Source organism: Symphalangus syndactylus, chromosome 3, assembly GCF_028878055.3.
Source record: "Symphalangus syndactylus isolate Jambi chromosome 3, NHGRI_mSymSyn1-v2.1_pri, whole genome shotgun sequence".
In the NCBI taxonomy this organism is placed as follows: domain Eukaryota; kingdom Metazoa; phylum Chordata; class Mammalia; order Primates; family Hylobatidae; genus Symphalangus; species Symphalangus syndactylus.
The window spans coordinates 130,250,986-130,273,442 of NC_072425.2; the positions used below are offsets into that span (position 1 = coordinate 130,250,986).

General features: G+C 49.0%; 1 protein-coding gene across 27 annotated transcripts in view; it reads left to right on the forward strand.

The window, feature by feature from the left end:
- Positions 1–20,692, forward strand: part of NCAM1 (neural cell adhesion molecule 1) — a 332,203-nt gene extending 311,511 nt beyond the window's left edge. For 9 of the 27 annotated variants that reach the window (XM_055273172.2, XM_055273164.2, XM_055273166.2 and 6 more), the window contains 2 exons: positions 2,513–2,690; positions 5,221–7,573. In XM_055273172.2, coding sequence (XP_055129147.1) covers positions 2,513–2,690; positions 5,221–5,300 — 258 coding nt within the window. In that variant the 3' untranslated portion in view covers positions 5,301–7,573. Of the gene's footprint in view, positions 1–2,509; positions 2,691–5,220; positions 7,574–12,537; positions 12,746–14,074; positions 14,192–15,265; positions 16,082–17,517 lie in introns of those variants that run through there. The other 18 variants (XM_055273162.2, XM_055273156.2, XM_055273160.2 and 15 more) reach the window with 5 other exon arrangements.
- The last annotated feature ends 1,765 nt before the right edge of the window (positions 20,693–22,457 follow it).

The following is a 22,457-nucleotide window of genomic DNA, read 5'->3' on the forward strand; positions in this document are numbered from 1 at the left end:
TATTCTGGAAGAATAGATCACCTAATCTTTCAGAACTTGAATTTCTCCATCTGTAAAATGGGGATAAAATAGCTTATCGAGTTGTTATAAAGATGCATTATAATATATGCAAAGAACCTGAAATGTGCCTGACACTTGGAAACCTTTATAAATGGTCACTATGGTTACTGCTAAGAGGCGGGCTCAGGCTGGAACCATCTCCCGTATGACATCTCCAACCACGTCGGATGTCAGTTCGTCTGAGGAGCCACTGCGGCAGCAGCAGGCAGCTCTGCATTAGAAAGACACGACTGGGCACAACACTGAAATATGTTAGATTTCAACAACCTTAACCACCCTTTCTCACTTCAAAACCTCATTCATGTTTGCTAAACATTATAATTTTATATTATGGATAAGTATAATATAACATTTCTCTAGATTCTGGTTGTCTCTTGTATAATGATGTTTGCAAGGAAGACAGAGAAATGAAGAGGAAAGATACCTGAATTGCTTTGTTTTTAATGAAAATGGAGCCACATAGTGATATATACACATCCTAGCTTACAGCATAGCCAGACTGGTTAGACTCTAAGGAAACTAGAATTCCCCTTCCAGCACTACTGGCATTTGCCCATAGAGCATGAGCACTGTCACATTCCTAAAGGCATCTCTTTGGCTAGTGCAAACCCTTTTGCCTGGGAGGACTGCTTTGCTGTAAGATAACTCCTCATCCAGCCTTAGCCATGGGCCTACAACAGTTACTAGGCCACTGTCCAGGTGACAGTGCTGTTGTGTTCTGCCCTTCCAAGGAGCAGCCTGTCATGCAATAAACATCTATCAAGACTTCTTGTGTGCCCAGCAGATACCCCAGGGCATCTGCCTTGTGAAAAGGCCAAAGATTGCAAAGAGATGGGCTGCGCAATTGTGAAACCATCTGAAGACTTCTCAGGCCTTCCGTGTCTTCTTCCACAACTGTTTGGTGAGGGAGGTGGTTACCTAATTATCATTCTTTGTGGGCCCTTTGAGCAGCCCACTGTTGGACTTGACAGCAGAACTTAGTCCTGAGGTACCTCCATTTATTTGCTGCAGTTGTAGAGACCAGGCCACACTGCATGGAATAGCAAAACCTTATTCAGTCCAACAGATGTTTGTTGAGCTCCCTACTATAGAAAGGAAAGATCATGAGAGGAGGAGAAGACAAAGAGAGACTGATTGATGGGAACAAATACAGTTTGATAGAAGAAATACAGCCAAGTGTTTGATAGATCAGTAGGGTGACTGTAGTTCACAATTACCTACTGTATATTTCAAACTAGCTAGAAGAAAATAACGCAAATGTTTCTAGCCTAAAGAAAGACAGATATTTAAGGTGATGGGTATTTCAATTACACTGACTTGATCTTTACAAATTAAGTGAATGTATTAAATTATCACATGTACCCTGAAAATATGTATAGCTATTTTGTATCAATTAAAACCGTTATTTTCAAGAACATGATTAAGAAAAAAAAAAAAAAAAAAGGAAAGATCATAGTTTTGGGCCCAAACGAACTTAGCTCCAGCCTTGACTGCAGTGTGATTTTACGTTAGTCACCTTACATCTCCCTCACTTCCCCATCATTGTGTTTAGTAAGAGCCTGACAAAACCCCACAGGCATGTTGTAGGAATACAACGAGAAAATGTGTGTAAAGCTTTTGTAGTGCCTAGCTCTTAGTAAGGGCTCAACAAAAATAGTTTCCATTTTTAACGAAACTGGAATCTACACAGTATTCACACATCAGGAAGGTGAGTCACCCACCTTAACTTAAGCAGCATCCTGAAATATGGCAAGAAAAGTACTTGTTTTATTACCCTTCTAGGACATCCTTATGCATATGTCCCCAGCACCAGAGTGTAGCCTGGGAGACAGGGGTAATGCTTGAATCTCTGCATGCCCTGAAGGTGATGGGACCTTGACGGGGTTGGCCCAGTGCCACACTGGCATCTGCTGTTGCTTGTGTTTGCCAGCATGCAAGCTTGACCTCCTGACCTGTGCAATTTTTCAGGCTGGTAAAGAATAAAGACCATGTCCCATCATTGCTTTTTTTTTCTTTTTTTTTTTTTTTTGAGACAGAGTCTTGCTCTGTCACCCAGGCTGGAGTGCAGTGATATGATCTCTGCTCACTGCAACCTCCACCTCCTGTGTTCAAGCCATTCTCTTGCCTCAGCCTCCAGAGTAGCTGAGACTACAGGTGTGTAGCACCACGCCCAGCTAATTTTTGTATTTTTAATAGAGATGGGATTTCACTATGGTGGCCAGGCTGGTCTCGAACTCCTGACCTCAGGTGATCACCCACCTCGGCCTTCCAAGGTGGCTGGGATTATAGGCATGAGCCACCGTGCCCACCCCCATCATTGCTTCTTATTTTCATGATTTCGCGCCAAAAGTTATTGAGTCCCGTAAGTTCTGCCTATTATCTTGTCTTACCAGTACTTTTATCTAAAGCTTTTTTGGTCTCTTGTATCCTTCTTGCCGGTTTCTCCCAGAAGCTCTCCTCCGAGTGGAAACCAGAGATCAGGCTCCCGTCTGGCAGTGACCACGTCATGCTGAAGTCCCTGGACTGGAATGCTGAGTATGAGGTCTACGTGGTGGCTGAGAACCAGCAAGGAAAATCCAAGGCAGCTCATTTTGTGTTCAGGACCTCGGCCCAGCCCACAGCCATCCCAGGTATGGCTGCCTCTGCTTTCTGTTTGTTTCCCGCTTTGAATTAATGCACAAGTGCTGCACCTCCTAATGCGCCTGAACAACCCTGACAACTTGCTTGCTTACAGCCATCCTCATGACTGGTTGCCCACGCAAAGCTTAGTTTTGCCTTGTATCTATCTGTGCAGTGGGGTGAGATGTACTGGACCCCCAGGAAGGCTTGGCCAAGCATCCTGGAGAAAAGGTCCTGTCCCATTTGGCCTTGAAGGACTGATGCCAATCAGTCCATTGGACCCCTCAGATGGGAAATGCTCCAGCTCCAGCCTAGCCTTGGAAGTTGGTTGAGTAAGGATCCTTTTTTGAGACCTTATCTGCCATCTGCCACATCATACTTGGACCACGTAGCTGTTTCTAAGCACTTTCTGTCTGATGCTTGCTTTATCAGCACAGCCATTGTCCAGATCTCTTCTCTGTGTTGACCCTAAGAGAAGGAAGAGATGATGCCCATTTACTTATAAACCCTATCTACCAAAGGCCTCTCAATGGGAACAGATTAAATCAAACCACTTGTAATAGAACAAGTGGAGAAAATAGATGCTGGAAAGCACCATCAATGAAAGCAATCCGGTCTGCTAGAGACTGTGATGGCGGCAGTTCTCCTAGGAGATGCAGATCTGTCTCCAGGGATCCAAGACCTAACCTTGCCACTGATGGCTGGTCTCCTTTTTGGCCAAATCCCTCAGAGAAGAAGGAGCTCTTCAACTGATCACTCTGCTTTTCCAGACCAGCCAAATGCCAACCACAGGCAGGAGAGGTGGGCATAGAACATACAGCTGCAGCCTGTTGGGGGCCCCATATACTCTGCCATGTTCAAGTGTGGTGGGAAGACGGCCTTGGGCAGTCCCCCTCACGCCTGCCCTGTCTTCAGTGCTTTCCCGGCTCTTGGCTCGGTGGTCATGTTTGCTCCTCCCAGGAGGAGACAGGCCAGAGGGCTCTGGGCTGCCTATGATGCAGGGATGTATGTGCAAAAATGGGCTAGGAGAACAGCAACAAAATGGGATCAGTGTGTGGTTCCCAGTGGTTGTTTGTACATGGATGTGTGTGTCTGGGAGATGTGTGCTGGACCTCCAGTGAGTTGGCAGGTGAGTTTTAAACTGTAGATCAGAAGCATCACTTGGTCCCCCCTGCATTGTCAGGAAGGCTCCCCAGTGCTTGCTGGGGTGGGTGTTTCTCCACAGTCACTGGTCAGATGGTCGGTGCAGAAGGCAAGGCACGTGGGCAAGGCTGCAGGAAATGTCCTCATTATGCCTTAATAGGATGTTCAAATGGAGATTCTCCTTGCTTTTCGTCTGCCCCTTCTTTCTCTCCATTCTTTGGTCCATTCCTTTACAATCGACAGCTCGGAGTGAATGTCCAGATCTGTCCGGCCTTCATGGGACACTTAGGAGGTGAGATCAGGTGAGGCTTGAGTAAGCCCTTTACAGCAAGACAGATTCCTTACGGCAATTGCTCCCTGGGGTGAGACTCACTGGGTAGCCCGTTTGGACCTGCTGTGTTCACATGCTGGGTACTCCTAGCAGCACTGGCTTCTGTGGTTTTTGTGTCAGAGACCGAAATTCCGGGTAGACTTTGTCCTCCAGAGTTGTGCCTGCTGGAGATGTCAGAGTCCTTCTTGTGAATCGCCCAGGTGCCCACTTAAGCCAGAGAGAGCTGGGGGATTGCTCACCTCACTGGTGATGGCTCTGTGGCTCTCCTGCACAGGTCTGAGAAGGTGGTGGCTGTGTTCTTGGTTAGACTTTACTGCCATTGAATTGGGATCCAAGAATAAAACCTCTCTGAATTACAAGTTGGACATTTGTGGTTGAATTCTGTGGTCAGCAAGCAGGGTAGAAGGTGAAGAGGGATGCAGAACGAGACTTCCTTTAACAGCACTGTGGTGTGGGACTTGTGCCATAGGAAGAAAAGCCTGCTTCATCTCTGACAAGGCCATCCCCAATCCCTATGCACAGTGTGCTGACTCATAGTGCAGCGATCCAATGCATCTCCACCACTATGGGTAAAACACGCTAGACACTAGAAGACGATACACTTGCTGGCTGTATCTAAGAGGCTTCACCTAGTGAAAGGTAACATTCTCCTAATCAAACTCTTGTATTTTAGCGTGGAGGCTTCTGTTCTCTCACTTTAATTTCATTTGCTCGCTGATCCCTAGCCCCCAAATTAACCCTGCTGTGCTGCTTCTGGCATTGCTGAGCTTCTGAACTGGCCTTATGATATTGATACTGCACTGAACCCTCTCTAACCTTTGTCAATTTAATTTACTAAGTTGAATTAACCTTTTATTCTGTGTTTTCTATAGTTGACCTAATTTTTTTTCTTTTTATCTATTTTTTTCTCCGTTTCTGTCTCTACCTTCCCTTTCCTTCTCTCCCCCTCCCCTTCCTGTGTCTGTCGTCACACTTGTCACCTTGGACGTCACTGGGACATCCCCACTGCCACATTTGTTTTTAAACAACCACATTATCTCTGGGGACCCATTGCTTGACACCTGCAGCAACCTTGGGAGGCAATTCTGCATCCTACACCTTTGTCTCCTTGCTTTTCTCTGCAGTGACTCTTCTTTTGCTCTGTTAGGAACTTGAACACAAAAATTAAATTTGCTTAAAAGCCCAGTTCCTATGAAAAAGATCAGTGCCCCCTTTGGAAGAACCTGGCAGGACCACCATGGCCACAGCTGCTGAGCAACCATTCTGTGTGGAAGAGAAGGTTTTGCGATTGGAAAAAGCTTTACCTCCAGACATGTCACCACTCACAGATACTTTTGTGCCACTTCATAAGGAGTTTGCCCCCTTTTTAATAGCAGTAAAAAGAATTTGAGAGCTCTTTCTTTAAATGCTATTTTTTAAAAACCATCATGCTAGGTTTACAGAGAAGTTTCTGTATATCTGCTACTTGTTGCATTTTGTGTTCAAACCTAAATATGATATAGCAGAGGAAGAATTCTAAGTACCTTCTAAAGCTTGTGTCAGGTTGTTAAAATCACCACGCGTTCCCCTCATTCTAACTCTGTGCTCCTTGTCCTCCCTTCAGTAAGTAATTGGCTTTGCTTACAATTAAGCGTTTAAGCGCCCATGTTAAGAGAGCCAGACCACACTGATTCACATGAGCGTTTTGCTGACATGATGGGCAACTTAAGTCACCCCTGTTGCCCATGCACTGGAAAAAAGTTGAATTTGTTGGATATTTTCTGGGGCTGATGAACGTTCTGGGATGTGCTTTCAGTCCTCGTATTACGGCCAGCACCTTACACTGTCTCTGTGAACGGGGCCAAGCCGTGATGTGCCAACAAGTGTCAGCTTTGAAAGTTGTTTGTCTCCCAATCGGGGTGACTCCCCTGCTGCCTGGCAGCATGTCACAGATCAGCACAGAGTGGGGCTGTGGTTCAGCAGTGACCCACAGAATGGCTTTGAGCATCAGTCTACAGGACAGGTTGGAAGCATCCACTGTGAACCAGGCATTAGTCCCCTACCTGGCCTGTGTGTGCTCAGTAGAGAAGAAGGGGAGGGACAGGCCACTCCCAGACTGCCCAGTCCAGGAGGGTTAATAAATTGGGGCCGAGTCAACCTGTCAGCACTTCCTGAATGCCCCAGCCTCTGTATTGGTGGGTTGGTTCAGTGACATTTTCTAAACTCTCCTGAAAATCCAGCTGCTCCTCCCTGCTGCTTGGGAGTTCACCCAGGAGAGGAAATGGGTGTGTTTTGTTAAGGTCCCTCGTGCAGACTCAGGGCTGAATCCTGCTTGGTAATATCAGTGTGTGTGCTTGGGGGCGGACCTTCTACTGAATAAAAACTCCCTCCCTCCCCCCATTGTGGTCACATATCATTCTACCTATCTCATCTCTGAGCATCTCCACGGAAGCTTGATTTTTGTTCTTTTTGGTTTCTTTATGTGTTTTTTTTCTGTTATTATTTTTTAATGTTCAAAGACTAGCCTTTCCCTTTGGGATTCCAAATGATCCCATGCTGTGGTCTGAGGGGCAAAGCCACCTATGTTGGCGCTCGCCATTAATCCCCAGCGCTCAGTTTAGAGGCTCACGTGCAGACATCAGAGGCTCCATGCTGGCATTAGCTCAGGCAGGGTAGTGCCTCTCACCCCAGCCACAAAACTCTCCCCGCTGGAGTCCCAGATGGCGCTTCACACCAGGGCAGTGGAGGCAGGCATGGTTTTTGGGCACAGGGCAGAGCTTAAGGATCACAGGTCAGTGTGGGAGAGCTACTGGCTCTTAGGATCACCTTGGGCAGAAGTCACACGGCTTCACCCTAGGAGGGCCCAGCTTGGGAGTCTGCCTCTCCCTGATCCCAGGACCACCCACAGGAGAGGGGCAGTGTCCATCTTTCTGAAGGGACCCTTTGGAGATCTCGTCCTAAGTGTGGAGAGGACTGACATGGCCCTGTCACCTCAATACATCCCAGGGTCAGGCAGGCCTCAGCTGAAACAATGTCAGGGTCCTCAAGGGTCCCATTTAGACAGACCCATGGCTTGTAACAGTGCGCTCTTCAGGAGGCAGCACTAGCACATACCCACTCCCCGCGGACACTGAGTTCTTGGTGACGGCTGCAGCCCCAGCCCCGCCAGGAGTCCTGGAGACAGCAGCCCTCAGAGACCCTCCAGGAGTGAGTGCACCCCACCTTGCTCAGCCACACCCCACTCCCCTGTGCCCTGTAGTTGTGCTGCCCATGCTCCACACACCATGGGGCTCCTCTGCTCATTTTTGGACTATTTATACAGCAGGTTTGGATCATGTTTTTCTACTAATAAGAATGCTAACATTGTTGTGTAGATAATCAGTGAGGCCTTTATGAAGTTTACACCTTTGCATTATTAAAGGAAATAACAGTTCATGTGAACTCACCAGCGTGGCTTGATTTTATTCAATAGTTGTGTCTGACACAGCATCAAAGACCCTTTCCCTCCACGTCACGTGTACCTGGATAGACTATTACCTAGAGAAATAGTAGCCTGGTGAATGGAATACTTTTTCTTCCTAACGGGGAGCAATCTCTTTTTCCCAGGGATCCTAAGAGCTGTTAAGAGGCACTACTGCCTTGGATTCCCCAGCAGGCAGTGGGAGGGGAAAATGCCTTTGCAGAACTGGGGAGGTGATCACTATGGGGATGGGCCACACTCTGAGCCACCAGATGCACAACTCTGTGGCAAGGTCACCTGATGACACAGCAGCCTTTATACTCTCCCTAACAGAGGCTGCACAGAGTGAGCTTGTGGAGAGGGAATCTGAGAGAAGATTCTCTTTGCAAACTGTATTCTATTCATAATCACACTTAACTCAGACATATCCTGCAAGCCCCTGAGACCAGCCATCTGTTTAGCTGATTCGAAAGAGCAAGCAGACACGTAAGGGGCTTATGAGTGAACCAGAACCCCAGCTCAACAGTTCCAGGAGTCTGACCATCTTCTGGGAGTCTTGGGGGTGAAAAGGGCATTTCTGTTGCACCAGGGTCTCATGGCACAAGGACTCAGGCCCATCTGGACATTTGTAAAATGTGAGACCGGTTTTCCTATATTAAGGCGTACAAAAATAGGCATCTGTGGGTCTCATTCTTGGAGCAAGCCAGTCTAGTGCCAACCCCTCCCAAGCCAGGAATCACAGAAGATGGACAGCTCCAGCTTCATAATCTCCCTGTCCTGGGCAGCTCTGACCTCGAGGTTATGGGGAAACTCTTCCCCAAAAGCCTTCTTTGCATCCAAGGTGCATGGGTGAGTTAGTCAAGGGAGGGCCGAGGGAAGACCGTAGCAAAGACAGACCCCTGGAGATTTATATTTTTCCTTTTATGAAATATTACACAAGAGGTGGGAGATGGCCTTTGTTCTTCTAGTTATCTTGGACTAAACAATTCTGTGATATCCACTGAGAGGGAATGGGTGTTGGCTTTTGCCTTCAATACCCTGCTGCCCATTGCACAGCCTGTCCCTTCTTCATAGCCTCTTTTTTGTAAAAGCCACAAACATTCTCTTCCTAGCATAAAGAGCATCTCACCTGCTTGAGGAGTTTAGACTCAGTGGTGGCAGACAGTGTGGTCGCTTTTCCTTTGGGGCATACTCTGTTTTCTCTTGATCCACTGAATACCTTAGGTCAAGTTTGTTTTCAGGGTCACTGGGTGAGACAGCACAGTGCACCCTGGGGTGGCAAATCATGGGATCACCTGCTCCTCTTTGTGATGCAGGAGAGGGAAGACCTAGGAGTGTGGTCCTCATAAGAATCACCTGGGCTGCTTGTTCAACTCCTAATTCCTGAGCCTCACGCCCAGTGATTCAGATCCCATAGAATTGGGGAGCCCCAGATTCTGAATTTTTAACAGACACCCTAGGAATTCTGCTACACGTGGAGATACATTGAGTTTAAAGGTATTTTTCATGCAAAAATAAAATCACAAGGATCAATGATGAAAGATGGGACCTACCAAGCATTTTAGTCTTCCAGGAAAAAGTCTTTCTCAGTCCACGCTCTGGAGACTGGCATTAGGGAACCTGTACCGTGTGCCAGGCAGTGTAGAATGTATGACTTGGAATGACAGGCTCTTGTGGTTGAAGAGACACTCTCCACCCATGCTCCTGCCCAGTGCAAGAGCCTCATCCACAGCCCTAGAGCATCCCTGCCAAGGAGTCTCTGGCCTCTGGTCCAGTGCCTTCAGCATCAAGGAACTCACCTCTCAGAGCAGCCCACACTATGTTGGATTAGCCCTGTTTATTAGTCCTTTCTCAGATGGAGCTAAAATCTGCCACCACCATAATTTCCACATGTTGGTGCCATATACAGTAAGACTACTTCTTCCTTCTGGTTATAACACCTTTAAATATTTGGAAATAGCGTTCTCATCTCCAGACTAAACACTCATCCATTTGTGCAACAAGTATTCTTTGAACATTTTCTGTGAATCAGGATTGTCCTGGATGCTGGGGAGATATAAGAGAGAGACAGGCAGTGTACCTGCTGAGATGTCCTAGGGGGGATGGCTAGATCATAAGCATGTAAATGAACAGAAAGTGGCAGATAGTAGTAAGAAGAGAATAAAACAGGCTAGCAGCATGGTAGGTATTGGCTGGAGGTGCCACACTAGATAAGAGATCAGATAAGGCTTCTCTGAGAAGGTGACACTGGGACTGAGGCCTGCAGGACAACAGAGAGCCACCCCAGATGGGGTGTTCCAGGCACAGAATCATCAAGGCCCTAAAGCGGGATGAGCTGGGTGTGTTCAGCAGGCAGAAGGGAGGCTGCCGGTTCATGCCATGAGGCCCCACAGAGAAGTGGGCAGAGTCTGCAGCAGATGGTGGGCCTTTTAGACCGGGAGAAAGACTTTGAATTTTATATTCAAATGAAAGGGGAGGCCGCTGCCCTACTTGTTTATGCCACAGTTCAGAAGCCTTTTCCCTGCCTGGCCCTCCCCTGGATGTGCGCAGTGCCAGTGCCGCCCTCCAGCTGGGTCTGACGAGCACAGAGCAGTTGTCCCAGCTGCTGTCCTCTCAAGCACATAGAGCAGCTTTGCAGGAGTTTATTTTTCCTCTTTAGAGATATGATTAGTTTCACAAAATCATATTTACACATAAACCTCAGAAGATATAATTAGTGCCATTGAGTCCAAAAATCCAGACATATTCCCCACTGTCATCAAAAAAATACTTTCAGCTCTTTCTTCAGGGAGTAGGCACTTCACCCCTATCGGGTACTGATGTCCGGAGGCTGCAGTGGCCTGGAGCCCTGTGTCATGGAATGGAGAGAAAACCCAAGGCTAAAGTTTCTTCCCTGTTCGGGGAAACAGCTTTGGGATCCTGAAGACCAAGAAGGCCTGTGTCTCCTTTGCTTTTTGGGTGGAATGTGTGAGGACTCTGGGGAAGTGGATGGTTTTGTTCTTATGAGACTAACCAGAAATACCTCTGCATTCATGGCTGCTAAGAAAATGACCCATTCTAGCTGACAGCTGAGGCCAGTGGCCAGCTTCCTGCTACCAAAGCCCAAAGACAGGTGGCCAGAGCTGGGTTCTCCAAGCAGAGTTCTTCGCCATCTCAAGCCTTCCTGGGGGAATGCGCTAGGATCTTCAGTGCGAGGTCGGCAGGGACCAGCCAGAGAGCCTGAGGAGGAAGGGCTGGGAGGCAAGCCAAGGTCCCAAAGGGACTAAAAACGTGTGCAAGCTGCACCCAGGGGTCTCAGGAGTCGTTTGTGAGGGATCCTCTCTGGCATGCTAGGCTGATGGCCTGTTCCCCAAACTGAAGTTTGAAATATGGACCAGTAGAGAGAGATAGCCACCAGAGAAGCACTAGAGTGCCTGGACAGAGACCCCTGGGGCACACAGAGCCATCAATACCACCACCCTCCTGCACATACAGGCTGCATGAAAAATGAAGAATGTATGGCCCAGCTCTGGTGCTGGTTACTCAGTTACATGTTCCTTCCACTATCTATCTGGCATAATACATGGCTCGCAAGCTGCTGAGCCTGGCCTAGTGCTTGGCAAAGCCTAGTGAGCTGGGTTGGGAGTGAGGTGGCTGGTGGGGTGAGCCCCAGGTAGTGCTGGCTACAGTTCTCATCTTCAGTCTGCAGCCCTGGGTGGCTTCAGTTGGCCCTGAGAACACAGGAAGCTTTAGACAAAGTCTACTGGTGGGGCAGGGCTACCAGTTACGGAAGCAGGTCATTCTGGAGGAAAGATGAATTAGAAGTGCCAATATTTCAGTCAAGGGTGATTGTTCCCACATGGACTTAATGGCAGAGCTCCACATGGGTCCTTGCTTCCTGCATCATGACCACTGTCTCCCAGACACTGATGGGAACCACCAAGAGGTTAATTGGTCCATCCCAGGCAACTAGTGTCAATCGTAACCATGGGTTGATCTCCCAGGGGCCCCAGATTGCTGAGTCTCTCTGTGAAACTATCAATAGCCAAAGACCCTGGGGGGAAGTAAGACACAGGCTGAGTCTTTCAGAGTGAGTCCAGTCAGAACCAGGGTGCCAGGTGCTAGAATGTGAGAGTGCATGCCTGTCTGCGTGGGCATTTATCCTGCGTGTGAGTGTGCCTGTCTGTGTGTGTGCGTGCACCTCTGAGTGAGTCTGCACTCACTTCAGGTTTTCCTGAAGTCTGGTCCAAGCAGGCCTGAGCTCCTAGATGGTGAGTATCCCCAGACCTTTCACCTTGCCCACTGGGCCTGGGGAGGCTTCCATGTCTCTGGAGTCACCCGGGCTTCACTCGTCTTCCTGGGGTGCAGTGAGGAGGGTAAATCATAAACCCAGTGTGCTCTAATGCAGGGCTCCTTTGGGGTCATTCCTAAAGAGGGAAAGAGGAAGTGCAGAAGTATAATGGGGATGCTATTGTGATGGACAACCCAACAAGCCCCAAGAAAGCCCCAGGAACCCTCCACCACCCCATTTTGGGCCCCTGTCCCTGAGCACTCCAGGAGCCACAGCCCTGCCTGAAATCAGTGATCACTGCCTGCCTGTGCTGTAACGCCTTTTGCCCTGGTCCAGGGGAAACACAGCAGCGCCCTCCAACTGCCTCATTATCCAGTGTTCTCAGACAGGCAGGGCTCAGTCTGTTCCCAGGACTCACGGGAGGCCAGCTGACCAGGCTCACCCTCGTCCCCCAATCTGTGAGGTGATGTTGTCATCCCTCCCTCTGGAAGGCATAGAGAGACCCTGTTTCCTCAACTCTGGGGCCTAGAAAGGCCCCAGGAAGGTGTCACTCTGGGCATGAATGCCATGACTCTGTCCTCTGGGCCCTCCCCACCCCCAGGGGCTTTTGCTGGCAGGGTCTGGAGGTCTCGCATCTCAGTCTGTTAACCACCAGCCATCTCTCTCCCACTCAAGCCAACGGCAGCCCCACCTCAGGCCTCAGCACCGGGGCCATCGTGGGCATCCTCATCGTCATCTTCGTCCTGCTCCTGGTGGTTGTGGACATCACCTGCTACTTCCTGAACAAGTGTGGCCTGTTCATGTGCATCGCAGTCAACCTGTGTGGAAAAGCCGGGCCCGGGGCCAAGGGCAAGGACATGGAGGAGGGCAAGGCCGCCTTCTCGTGAGTGCAGACCTGTCCATCCTGCTAAGGTTTGGGCTCTGCTCCAGCCCAGGGACCCAGCAGCTGCACCACCCTTTGCCATCAGCTGGTGCCTGTAGTGACCTTTCCTTACATTGCACGATCTCCATTTGGAACCCTGAGGAGGGGAGGGAATAACATTAGAGAAAAGTTTCTCAAAGCATGGTCTTTGGGGGTTACCTGTTCGAAATGTAGACTGTTGAGCCCAATCCCAGATCTCTTGTATTAGAATCTCCCCAGAGTGTGAAAATCCCTGTACAGGTCAAAATGAGGGAAATTGTAGGAACTAAACCTGGGGAGGAGCTGCCATGGGTGGGGCAGCATTAGAGGGAGACACTTGCCTTGCTTTCGTACATTGTTTATTTATTCATTCATCCATCACTCAACAAATATTTATCAAGCAGCTGCTGCAGGCAAGGCACTGTTCCCAGGCACATAGGTACAACAGGGAACAAACAGATAGAAATTCCTGTCCTTATGGAGCTGTTGATCCAGATACTGTCCCTCCAGCAGCATCTTGGAGAAACAGATCCTAAGCCAGTTAGCAGGAGCCTTCGAAGACCGTCACTGGGTGGAGCAGAGCTGGAGCAAGCCAAAAAGGGACTCAGCAAGGAAATAAGTTGTTTAGCACCACCACATGCCAGGCACTGTATATGCATATACATGTATGTGCACATACTTAGTAATGTATGTATAGGGGTGACTCATGCCTGTAATCCCAGCACTTTGGGAGGCCGAGATGGATGGATCATTTGAGGTCAGGAGTTGGCCCAGCCTGGCTAACATGGCGAAGCTCCACCTCTACTAAAAATACAAAAATTAGCCAGGCATGGTGGCATGCTCCTGTAATCCCAGCTATTCAGGAGGCTGAGGCTGGAGAATCTCTTGAACCCAGGAGGCAGAGGTTACAATGAACCAAGATCGCACCACTGCACTCCAGCCTGGGCGACATAGCGAGACTCTGTCTCAAAAAGAAAAAAAGAAAAGGAAAGAAGAAATGTATGTATACCTGTGTACAGAGGTAGATGTATGTATTTGAGCAATGATCTGTGTCAGGCACTGTGTTTACCACTTCCCATGCATCCTCTTATTGAATTCTCATAATAACTAGGTAAAGTAACAGTGTTTTTGCCTCATTTTACAGATGAAGGAACTGAGGCAGGGTGATTAAATCTGAAGCTCAAGGTCACACAGCTAGCAAGAGTTGGGCTGACCCACCATGCCAGCCTTGGGTTGAGTCATAGCTGCTCTTCCGTGGGAGCCCCTCCCTGCAGCTGCCCTAGGGTCTAACCAGCAGTGCTGTCTCCACAGGAAAGATGAGTCCAAGGAGCCCATCGTGGAGGTTCGAACGGAGGAGGAGCGGACCCCAAACCATGATGGAGGGAAACACACAGAGCCCAACGAGACCACGCCACTGACGGAGCCCGAGTACGTGGGCTGGGAGGGGCTGGCACCTGCTCTGTAGAGACCCCCACACCCACCTCCCCACCCTACCCCCACCTCCCATACCCCTACCCACAGCTCCTGGCCAAACAGTTCAGGCCAGGATTCCAAACCCTTGGCTACAAGACCTGCTTGGCTACGAAATGCCTGACCTCACTCCGTCCTCAGAGAGAAGGCATTTTTGGTTCTATTTCGGTGGCTGTGGGTACCCTTAGAAGGCTCCTGTATAAGTGGGGATCCCTGGATCCCTAGCCCCTGTTCTCAAGTTATGCACATATTCTGGAAATGGCTTAAGGTGGCAAAATCTCACTGAGAGGCTCAGCAGAGTCTGCTTAGGATTTCTTGAAATTCTGGGGTTTTGTGTTTTCCCCCTGAAAGGATAAGGGAAGCTGGGTACCTGGTAAAGTTCCTTGCCCCTCCTCTGTTCAGAAGCCTCGGGGACCCACAGAGCCCCAGACCAGTTGTGGTTGTAATGCCTGCCTAGCTGTCAAGGATCCTATGGGCTTAAAGGGAATGGAGTTTCAGGGAACCACAAACTCTGTGGCTGGAAGAACCCACAGCTCCTAGGAGCCATTCTGAGGACTCGTGATCTGCCTTATTCGTGACTTTTCCCATCGGTGCCCTGGGGAGCCCTGCAGGGCAGCTGGGCCCAGTTCCTCTGGGATCTGGGAAGCCTAGAGCAGGTGGATGCTGAACAGAAGCCTGCCCCTCCTTGAGTCGAGATCCAGGGCAGGGATCAGGAAGCCCTAGGCAGGTCTGCAAGGACTTCAGGAAAAGGGAGCTCTGTGCAGACAGCTGGAGGGACATCAGCAGGGAAGGGCTAGCGGGTCCCTTTTGAGACCGCCACGTTCTCTGTCGTCTCCTGTGTCCTTTTCTGCCCACCTGGGCGTGTGCTTCCTCTCAGCATCCTTCTCTCTCTGTGGGCCTGTGTCCGTGCCTGTGCCTAACTGCATGCCCCCACCCCCATGGTCCCTGTCCTGGGCTTCAGCCCTCTTCCTCGCTTCTCTGTCATGTCTCAGCTTCATTGTCTATTCTCTTCTACTTCCTGTCCTCCCACAGGCTGCCTGCCGACACTACGGCCACTGTCGAGGACATGCTGCCTTCTGTCACCACCGTCACCACTAACTCTGACACTATCACCGAAACCTTTGCCACTGCTCAGAACAGCCCCACCAGTGAGACCACCACCCTGACCTCCAGTATTGCCCCGCCGGCCACGGCCACGCCTGACTCAAACTCTGTACCAGCTGGCCAGGCCACCCCTTCCAAGGGGCCCAGCGCCTCTGCCCCCTCCCCGGCCCCAGCTTCAGCCCCCAAGGTCGCCCCCCTCGTTGACCTGAGCGACACCCCGACCTCAACCCCTGCCGCTAGCAATTTGTCTTCTAGTGTCCTGGCTAACCAAGGGGCTGTCCTCAGCCCAAGTGCCCCCGCGAGTGTCGGGGAGGCCTCTAAGGCTCCTCCAGCCAGCAAGCCCACCCCTGCAGCAGTCCCCACCCCCACTGGGGCAGCCAGTCCTCTAGCAGCAGCGGCTGCCCCTGCCACAGAAGCCCCTCAGGCCAAGCAGGAGGCTCCCAGCACCAAAGGCCCAGACCCGGAGCCCACCCAGCCCGGAGCCGCGAAGAGCCCGGCCGAGGCAGCCACAGCCCTTGCTAGCCCGAAGAGCGAGGCTGCCTCCGTGAGCACCACAAACCCTTCCCAGGGCGAGGACTTTAAAATGGACGAAGGGAACTTCAAGACCCCAGATATTGACCTTGCAAAGGATGTTTTTGCAGCCCTGGGATCTCCTGCTCCCGCCGCTGGGGCCAGTGGACAAGCCCCTGAGCTTGCTCCTTCCACTGCAGACAGCTCTGTTTCGCCTGCGCCAGCAAAGACCGAGTACGGCCTCTCTTTGTCTGCTGTCATCGGGTTGTGTCCTGTGGTAGTGTGCATTTGTGCTGTGCCGTGTCCTCCTTGTTAGATGTGTCTTCAGCCTCATCCAGGGCTTCTCTGAGGCGACCGTCAACCAAGGGGCTGGGATAAGGCAGAGAGAGCAGGACAGGCAGCTGGGCCCCAGGAGCAGCCGCCTGCTGGCTAATTAGGCCATGTTAATTATGTTTTATCCTTATCATCCTAGCAGCGGCTTCTGTTTTCCCTGGGGGAGCCCTTGCAGTCAGGCCACTGATGAGAATAGCTTGGGAAGCAGGCTAAGAAGGCCAAGGTGCCCTTATCAGCCACCCTGGGGCCCCCAGTCAGTGTGTTATTCACTGCCAGGCTGAGTCCCCACCAGAAAGGCACTGATGTGCAGGAAGAAAAGAGGTAGGCCCCAGGCCCGTGGCAAGGGAGGGTGCAGTCCAGAGGCCCCCTCACACTGTGGCTCAGGTGCTCACCCTCCCCTCCCAACCCTGGCCCCTAGCCCACTCTTGCTTCTCCTGCTTTTAGAGTGGCTGGGAAGACTCGGGGCTCCCCAGCATCAAATGGCTGCTGGGTCTCTAAGTTCAGGAGAAAGTCCTTAACCTTTCAGGTTTGTAAGTGTCTTGCCAAAATTCAGTGGCACCAGCTGAGGCCGGGGTCTGTGCCTGTCCCCATGCATCCTCAGACCTGACTCCCCTTCCTGGAACTGACGGAGGCCGAGTCAGACCTAGATTTTTATAGAGGCTCCTGTGGCTGCTCCCCAGATGAGCTGCCACGCCCACTCAGCTGCCCTCAACTTTCGCATAGCCACCAGGCCCACTCTAGCACCCCACCAGGCTGCCATGAAAAGCTGCCTCCATCAGTGTTTTCTCACCCTACCCAGGCAGGCCCTAGAGGCATCATCCTGCAACCGCACAGGGTGGGGTGGGGAAGGGACAGGCAAGAGTGGGTTGCAAAGGGGCCCCTGAAATCAGTGCTGGGAGCCCAGCCTAGCCCAGCAGGCTGCATTTACATCCAGCTGAGCTGTTGCCACTGCAGCTGGTCAGGGTGAGGAGGTGCTGCCTCTGCTGCCCCCTTCCACCACCCCAGGTAAAAACACAGCCTCTGGCATCAACTTAGGGCTGGAAGAGGAAAGAACTCGTTCTTCTGACTCAGTGCTTCTCAACTATGGCTGCACATTAGAGTCACTTGGGTGCTTTTAAAAGTCACCGTGTCCAGACCAATTTAATCAGGATTTCCGGGAACACGGCCCAGGCATGGGTGATTTTTAGTGCTCCCAGGTGATTTGACGGGCAGAGGTTGGAGCCGGGTGCTGTCACTGGAGAACCCCCCTCCTCCCCGCTGTCCCCAGGGCCTGGATGCAGGGGTGAGATGTCTGCAGACTGTGGTCTCAGTGGTTCTGTTTTCCTGATTCTTTGCAGGAAGGGCCCTGTAGAAGCAAAGCCAGAGTGCCAGGAGACAGAAACGAAGCCAGCGCCAGCCGAAGTCAAGACGGTCCCCAATGACGCCACACAGACAAAGGAGAACGAGAGCAAAGCATGATGGGTGAAGAGAACCGGGCAAAGATCAAAATAAAAAGTGACACAGCAGCTTCACCAGAGCATTTCCAACACCACAGACACACACGCACGCACGCACACACACACACACACGCACACATACACACATCTCATTTCTCTAGTGTCTTTTGCCTTTAAAAAAAAAAAACTAAACAGATAAAACATGGGAATCTCCTTTTTGTAGGTTTATAGAAAGGGTCCCTTTGTTGCGCACTCACTTGTAAGAAAATGAGACAAAAAGGTTAAACCCACAGCCAAACTAGGACACTCCGTTCCCTGAAACCATTTAAAAATCAGACAAAAGGACCCCAAATTAAGAATCTAGGAAGCTCAGAAACGAAATCTAGGTTCAGGAAGACCACACTTGGTGTTACCCGATTGGCACAGACCAGTTTCAGAGAAATACTTTCAGGCACTAAGACTAATCGAATGAACAAAGTCCACAGTTTATTTTTATACTTTCAGTCAAGTTTGAACTCTGTAAAACCTCATAAGTAAGTTATAATTTCTGTTCACTTTGTATTTGTTCAGTATGCAAAGTGTGTCACCCTTTCTAGCTGAATTCAATTCCCACGTAGACTCTTATTTTGTAGGAAGAATGCCAAATTGCAGCTTCTGGGGGTAGATCTCAATTTGCAGTATTCAGACCTCTTTTTCTTTCTTTTACATTCTTTTTTTTTTTTTTCTTTCTGCCAACTTTGTTTTCCAGTGTTTACAAGGTGACAAATGTTCGACTTTGGGTTGTGTTTAAATGTCCATGTAAAATAGCTGCCTTTTATTTTTTAAGGTAACAAATACCACCTAGAGGTAGGTAGGATCATCCCACGCTTGCTTTAGCGCAGGACAACTTTACAAAACATGATTGTTTACAGCTGCTCTTCCCCTCTTTTCTGATCTGCAGTTTTTGCCTGGGTGCCACTCAGGTGAAAATCCATCTCATTCTGGAATGGTTTTGCTTTGGAATTTTTGGTTATTTTTGTGTTTCTTTGGGGGTTAGACCACTTTCTGATTAGCTGCCACCTGCCTGCATCTGTGAAAAGGGATCTGCTCCCAGGCGTTCTCACCCTTCTTTTGAAGGACTCCTTAGGCTTTGTTGAATGAAGCAGAGAAGATTGTATAGTTGGGGCTGGTCTTGGTGAACACACATTATTACCCCACACATCCCCTTTGTGTAGAAAGCCAAATAAAATATATACATACCATTTCCTTTTGAGCCCAGAATCTAGATTTGAGCGGAAGAGCATGTGTGCTTCAGGGAATTAGTGTCTTTTTTTGGAAATCTGTTGAAGTAAAGTAACATCAGCCTTCTGTTCACTTAGGCAGCATTTATAGAAACAAAAGAAGAAAGAAACAACCTACTGTCTGGAGTCATAACACAACTTTCCTGGATTGGAAACCAAGTGGGGGAAAAAATACAGAAACTTTAAGGGGGATGGGAGGGGGGGAGAAGGGAAAAGCCAGCCCTTTGTATAGAAATTTTGCTTTTTTTTTTCCTCATTCTACTTTAGAACTGCAAGCTTGTGCACTGTGGATGCGTGAATATTTTAGTGTGAAACGTGTTTTTGTCATAGTATTGAAATAAAACTTCAACATAGTTTGGTTGTGGAAGGTATAGCAGATAGTTCAGAAAAAATATTCAGGAAACAAAAATCACTCTTAAAAGGAATCGAAGCCTTTAAACAAAGAAAATGAAATACAAATGATGATGATGATGATGATGCTAAGTAAACAGAAATCAGTACTCCGCATGCGCTCCTCTCCTAAGGTACAAAGCAGCAAGAGGTTAGGGTGGCAAGGCTGCCTCTGGGTCCATTCTGTGGGCCACTCTCCCCAACGTTCTGACACTTCTGCAGTCTGATCAATGGCGATGCTAGATTATAATTTCAAACTGTGAAGAATAATGGTCTTGTCATTTGCTCAATGTGGGGTTATGTTGCATTTTCTCAGCTCCTGGGGATGGAAATGGAGGATCCCAGAACACACAGCCCTGGCCCCTTTGATTCTAGGGCCTGCACAGATCTCTGGTTCAAATGCACAGGCCCTCAGAATAGAGGAACATGAAGAGAGATCTTAGAGCACACAGTAGAATGTGAGAGCCTGGGTGTCTGAGACCGGGAGGGCCCAGCAGTGAGGGGCAGGCTCTTCCGGTCACCAGGCTGTTCGGTGGACTCAGTTCTTCATCTTGTAATGTCGATGGCTTTGCCACACCAGGCCAAGCCCATGCCGTACCTTGTCAAGACTGTCAAAGTGGTTGTGGTTAGGTCAACTGATTTTGGTTCTGATGGTTAGGAAGAAACAAGTCAGCCCTCAGATCACCTGGCCCGGGACAGCTGACCCCCTAGAACCCTGGCTCTGCCATTAGCGCTAGGACCTAAGACTCTGCCCACATTTTGGTCTGTTCTCTCCCATTATGCATAGGTTTGTCTCAGCATGCAAGAGTTTTCCTTTAAAAAAAAAAAAAAAAAAAAAAAAAAGCAATGCTTTCTCTAAAATCAAAGAGGGAGTCATTTTATTCCAAGATGTTTTATCTTTTATGTTAAGAGATCCAAGCTTATAATTTTCTTTTTTAATTTTTGAAGGAGGGATCAACTCCACCAGTTTCCAATGTCTATGTGTCTATGTGTGTATGTGCCATACATATGTATTCACATGAAGACCGGCATGGCCAAGTTCTGCTGGAGGAGCACTCAAGTGTGATGAGCAGGGCCACTGGACCCTGCAGGGCTGTGGTGTATATAGTGCAGCTTTGGAGGTGGAACTCTATTTTCACACTTTTCTATGGAGCCTTCCGAGTCCCAGGTTTTCACTCGAGGCTGTCTGTCTGGATGGCGGTTTTCAGACCTCCATTAACATCCCTACCCGGCATTCTGTACTTCGGGGGCCTTCTCTCTTGTTATAAAACTTTTTACCAAGTGAAACATCGATACCACCTTTGTTTCCATTCTCACTGGTGTAAATACTGAGTACTAACTGAGAATTTTGACTTTGCATTCTGTCGGAATACTTGTGTTCAATAAAAATTGAAAGAAAAAAGCTATTATGATCATACTGGGGTTTATTTCGATGCAGTGAGTCTGTTATGTGCATCAAATGCGGACATGCGTGTGGTAGTTCCTTTAGGACCTTGTGTGCGAGGAAGGTTAGTGAAGTCTCAGTGTCATGAGTTCATGTGTTGCCTGAATGATGCTTTCTGTATTTTTTCTCACAGGCCGATGAGAGTCCTAATTTAGAGGGGGCAGACATCAGATTCAGAAAGGTTTCCTTCAAACCCTGGTTCTGCTGCTCCCTGGTTGACCTTGAAGAGTTGCTTAATCTCCCCAAGATTCAGTTTCCTTTTCTGACATACAGGAAATACCAAGAAAAGAGAGTTAGGGTGCTGGTCGATGAATGAAACAATGTACCTGAAGGCCTAGTGTCTGCTTTCTTGGCACACAGTGGGAACTCCATCAGTGGGAGCTGGCGCTGTTGGCATCCTGGGTGTGCGATACCATCAGACCTAATCGTAGTAACAGTCGACACCTGAGCTTCAAGATTTCAGCAATAAGGTAATGACATGGAGCTTATTCTAAAATAAGTAATGCCTCCTTCTTACTGCTTTGGCCTATCTCTCAGCATTTAGAGCCATCATTCAGCCCCTGGAGTTTATTATGTCTCTAAGCTAGACAAAGAGTGAATAAAACTTTGCCTCAGCTAAGCATTCTCTTGTATATGTTGCTGTCTGGCTGTGTTTGAAAGAAACGGCTGCTAGAGTTGGAGGTGTCCATTAGGCTGTGGAATTGGGAGTTCTTGGAGGAGATCTGCTGTAGAATCAAGGCTAAGGTAAAGCAAGGGAGGATCCCAGAGCACAAAATGTGAGGAGGTGCCCACTCTCGGGGCTGACCCTGCACTTACATGAATCTGAGAGTGATACATCCTTCAGTTTTGCATCCTTCAATTTTCTCTCTCTTGCCTGTAATAATAACACAGAGCCACATGCATCTATGTGATTTTCTTTGTCCCAGATTTCAGCTGCATATGACAGGCTAAGGCTAAAACACATTGTTTACAAGATTTGGAGAAAACATGAAATGATGACACTCTCCATTGGTCCATGAGGGCTTGCTTCCAGAGCCTTCCCCCTTCAGGCTAGTTGCCTCTTAGATTCATTCAGTATTCATAGAGCATCTCCAAGGTGCTTGGGATACTGGGATACGGCAGTGAGCAAGGCAACTCTTTCTCATGTAGGTTACATTCAAGCCTGGGAGTGGGGCAGACAATAGACATGTAAACATCCAGTGTGCTGTGGTGGTTCTCCCTTTCTTCCTGCCAGACACATGGTGGGATTCCCCTCACTTAAAGGTAGCGTGGCCAGATGACTTGCTTCAGTAAATGGAATATGAACAGAAGTAGCATGTGTCACCTCCAGGCAGAGCCTTTGTCATGCCCCTTTCCCCCACACCCCCTGCAGCAATCAGCAATGCTTCAGGTGGTGGAAGTGCCATCACCTGGGCTCAGAGTAAGAGATGTGAACAGGTGCTCCATGATGGACATGGAGTGCGTGAGAGGGATGAGCCAGTGGTTGTTGGTAAATGTTTAATGGCCAGCTCTCCAAGGGAGAAGGGCAACGTGTGTGTGCACACATGTATGTGTTTAACTTATAAAGGACGCCACTGACAAATAATAAAATATACAGTGTTCTACATTGAAATTGCATCTATCCAACTGATACCCACAGAATGCTTTGGTTCATTTTTTGCTGAAGTCTTGTATCTGTAATCAGTTTATGGTTCCAGTTTACAAAGGACTGTAGTTCCAACCTGCAT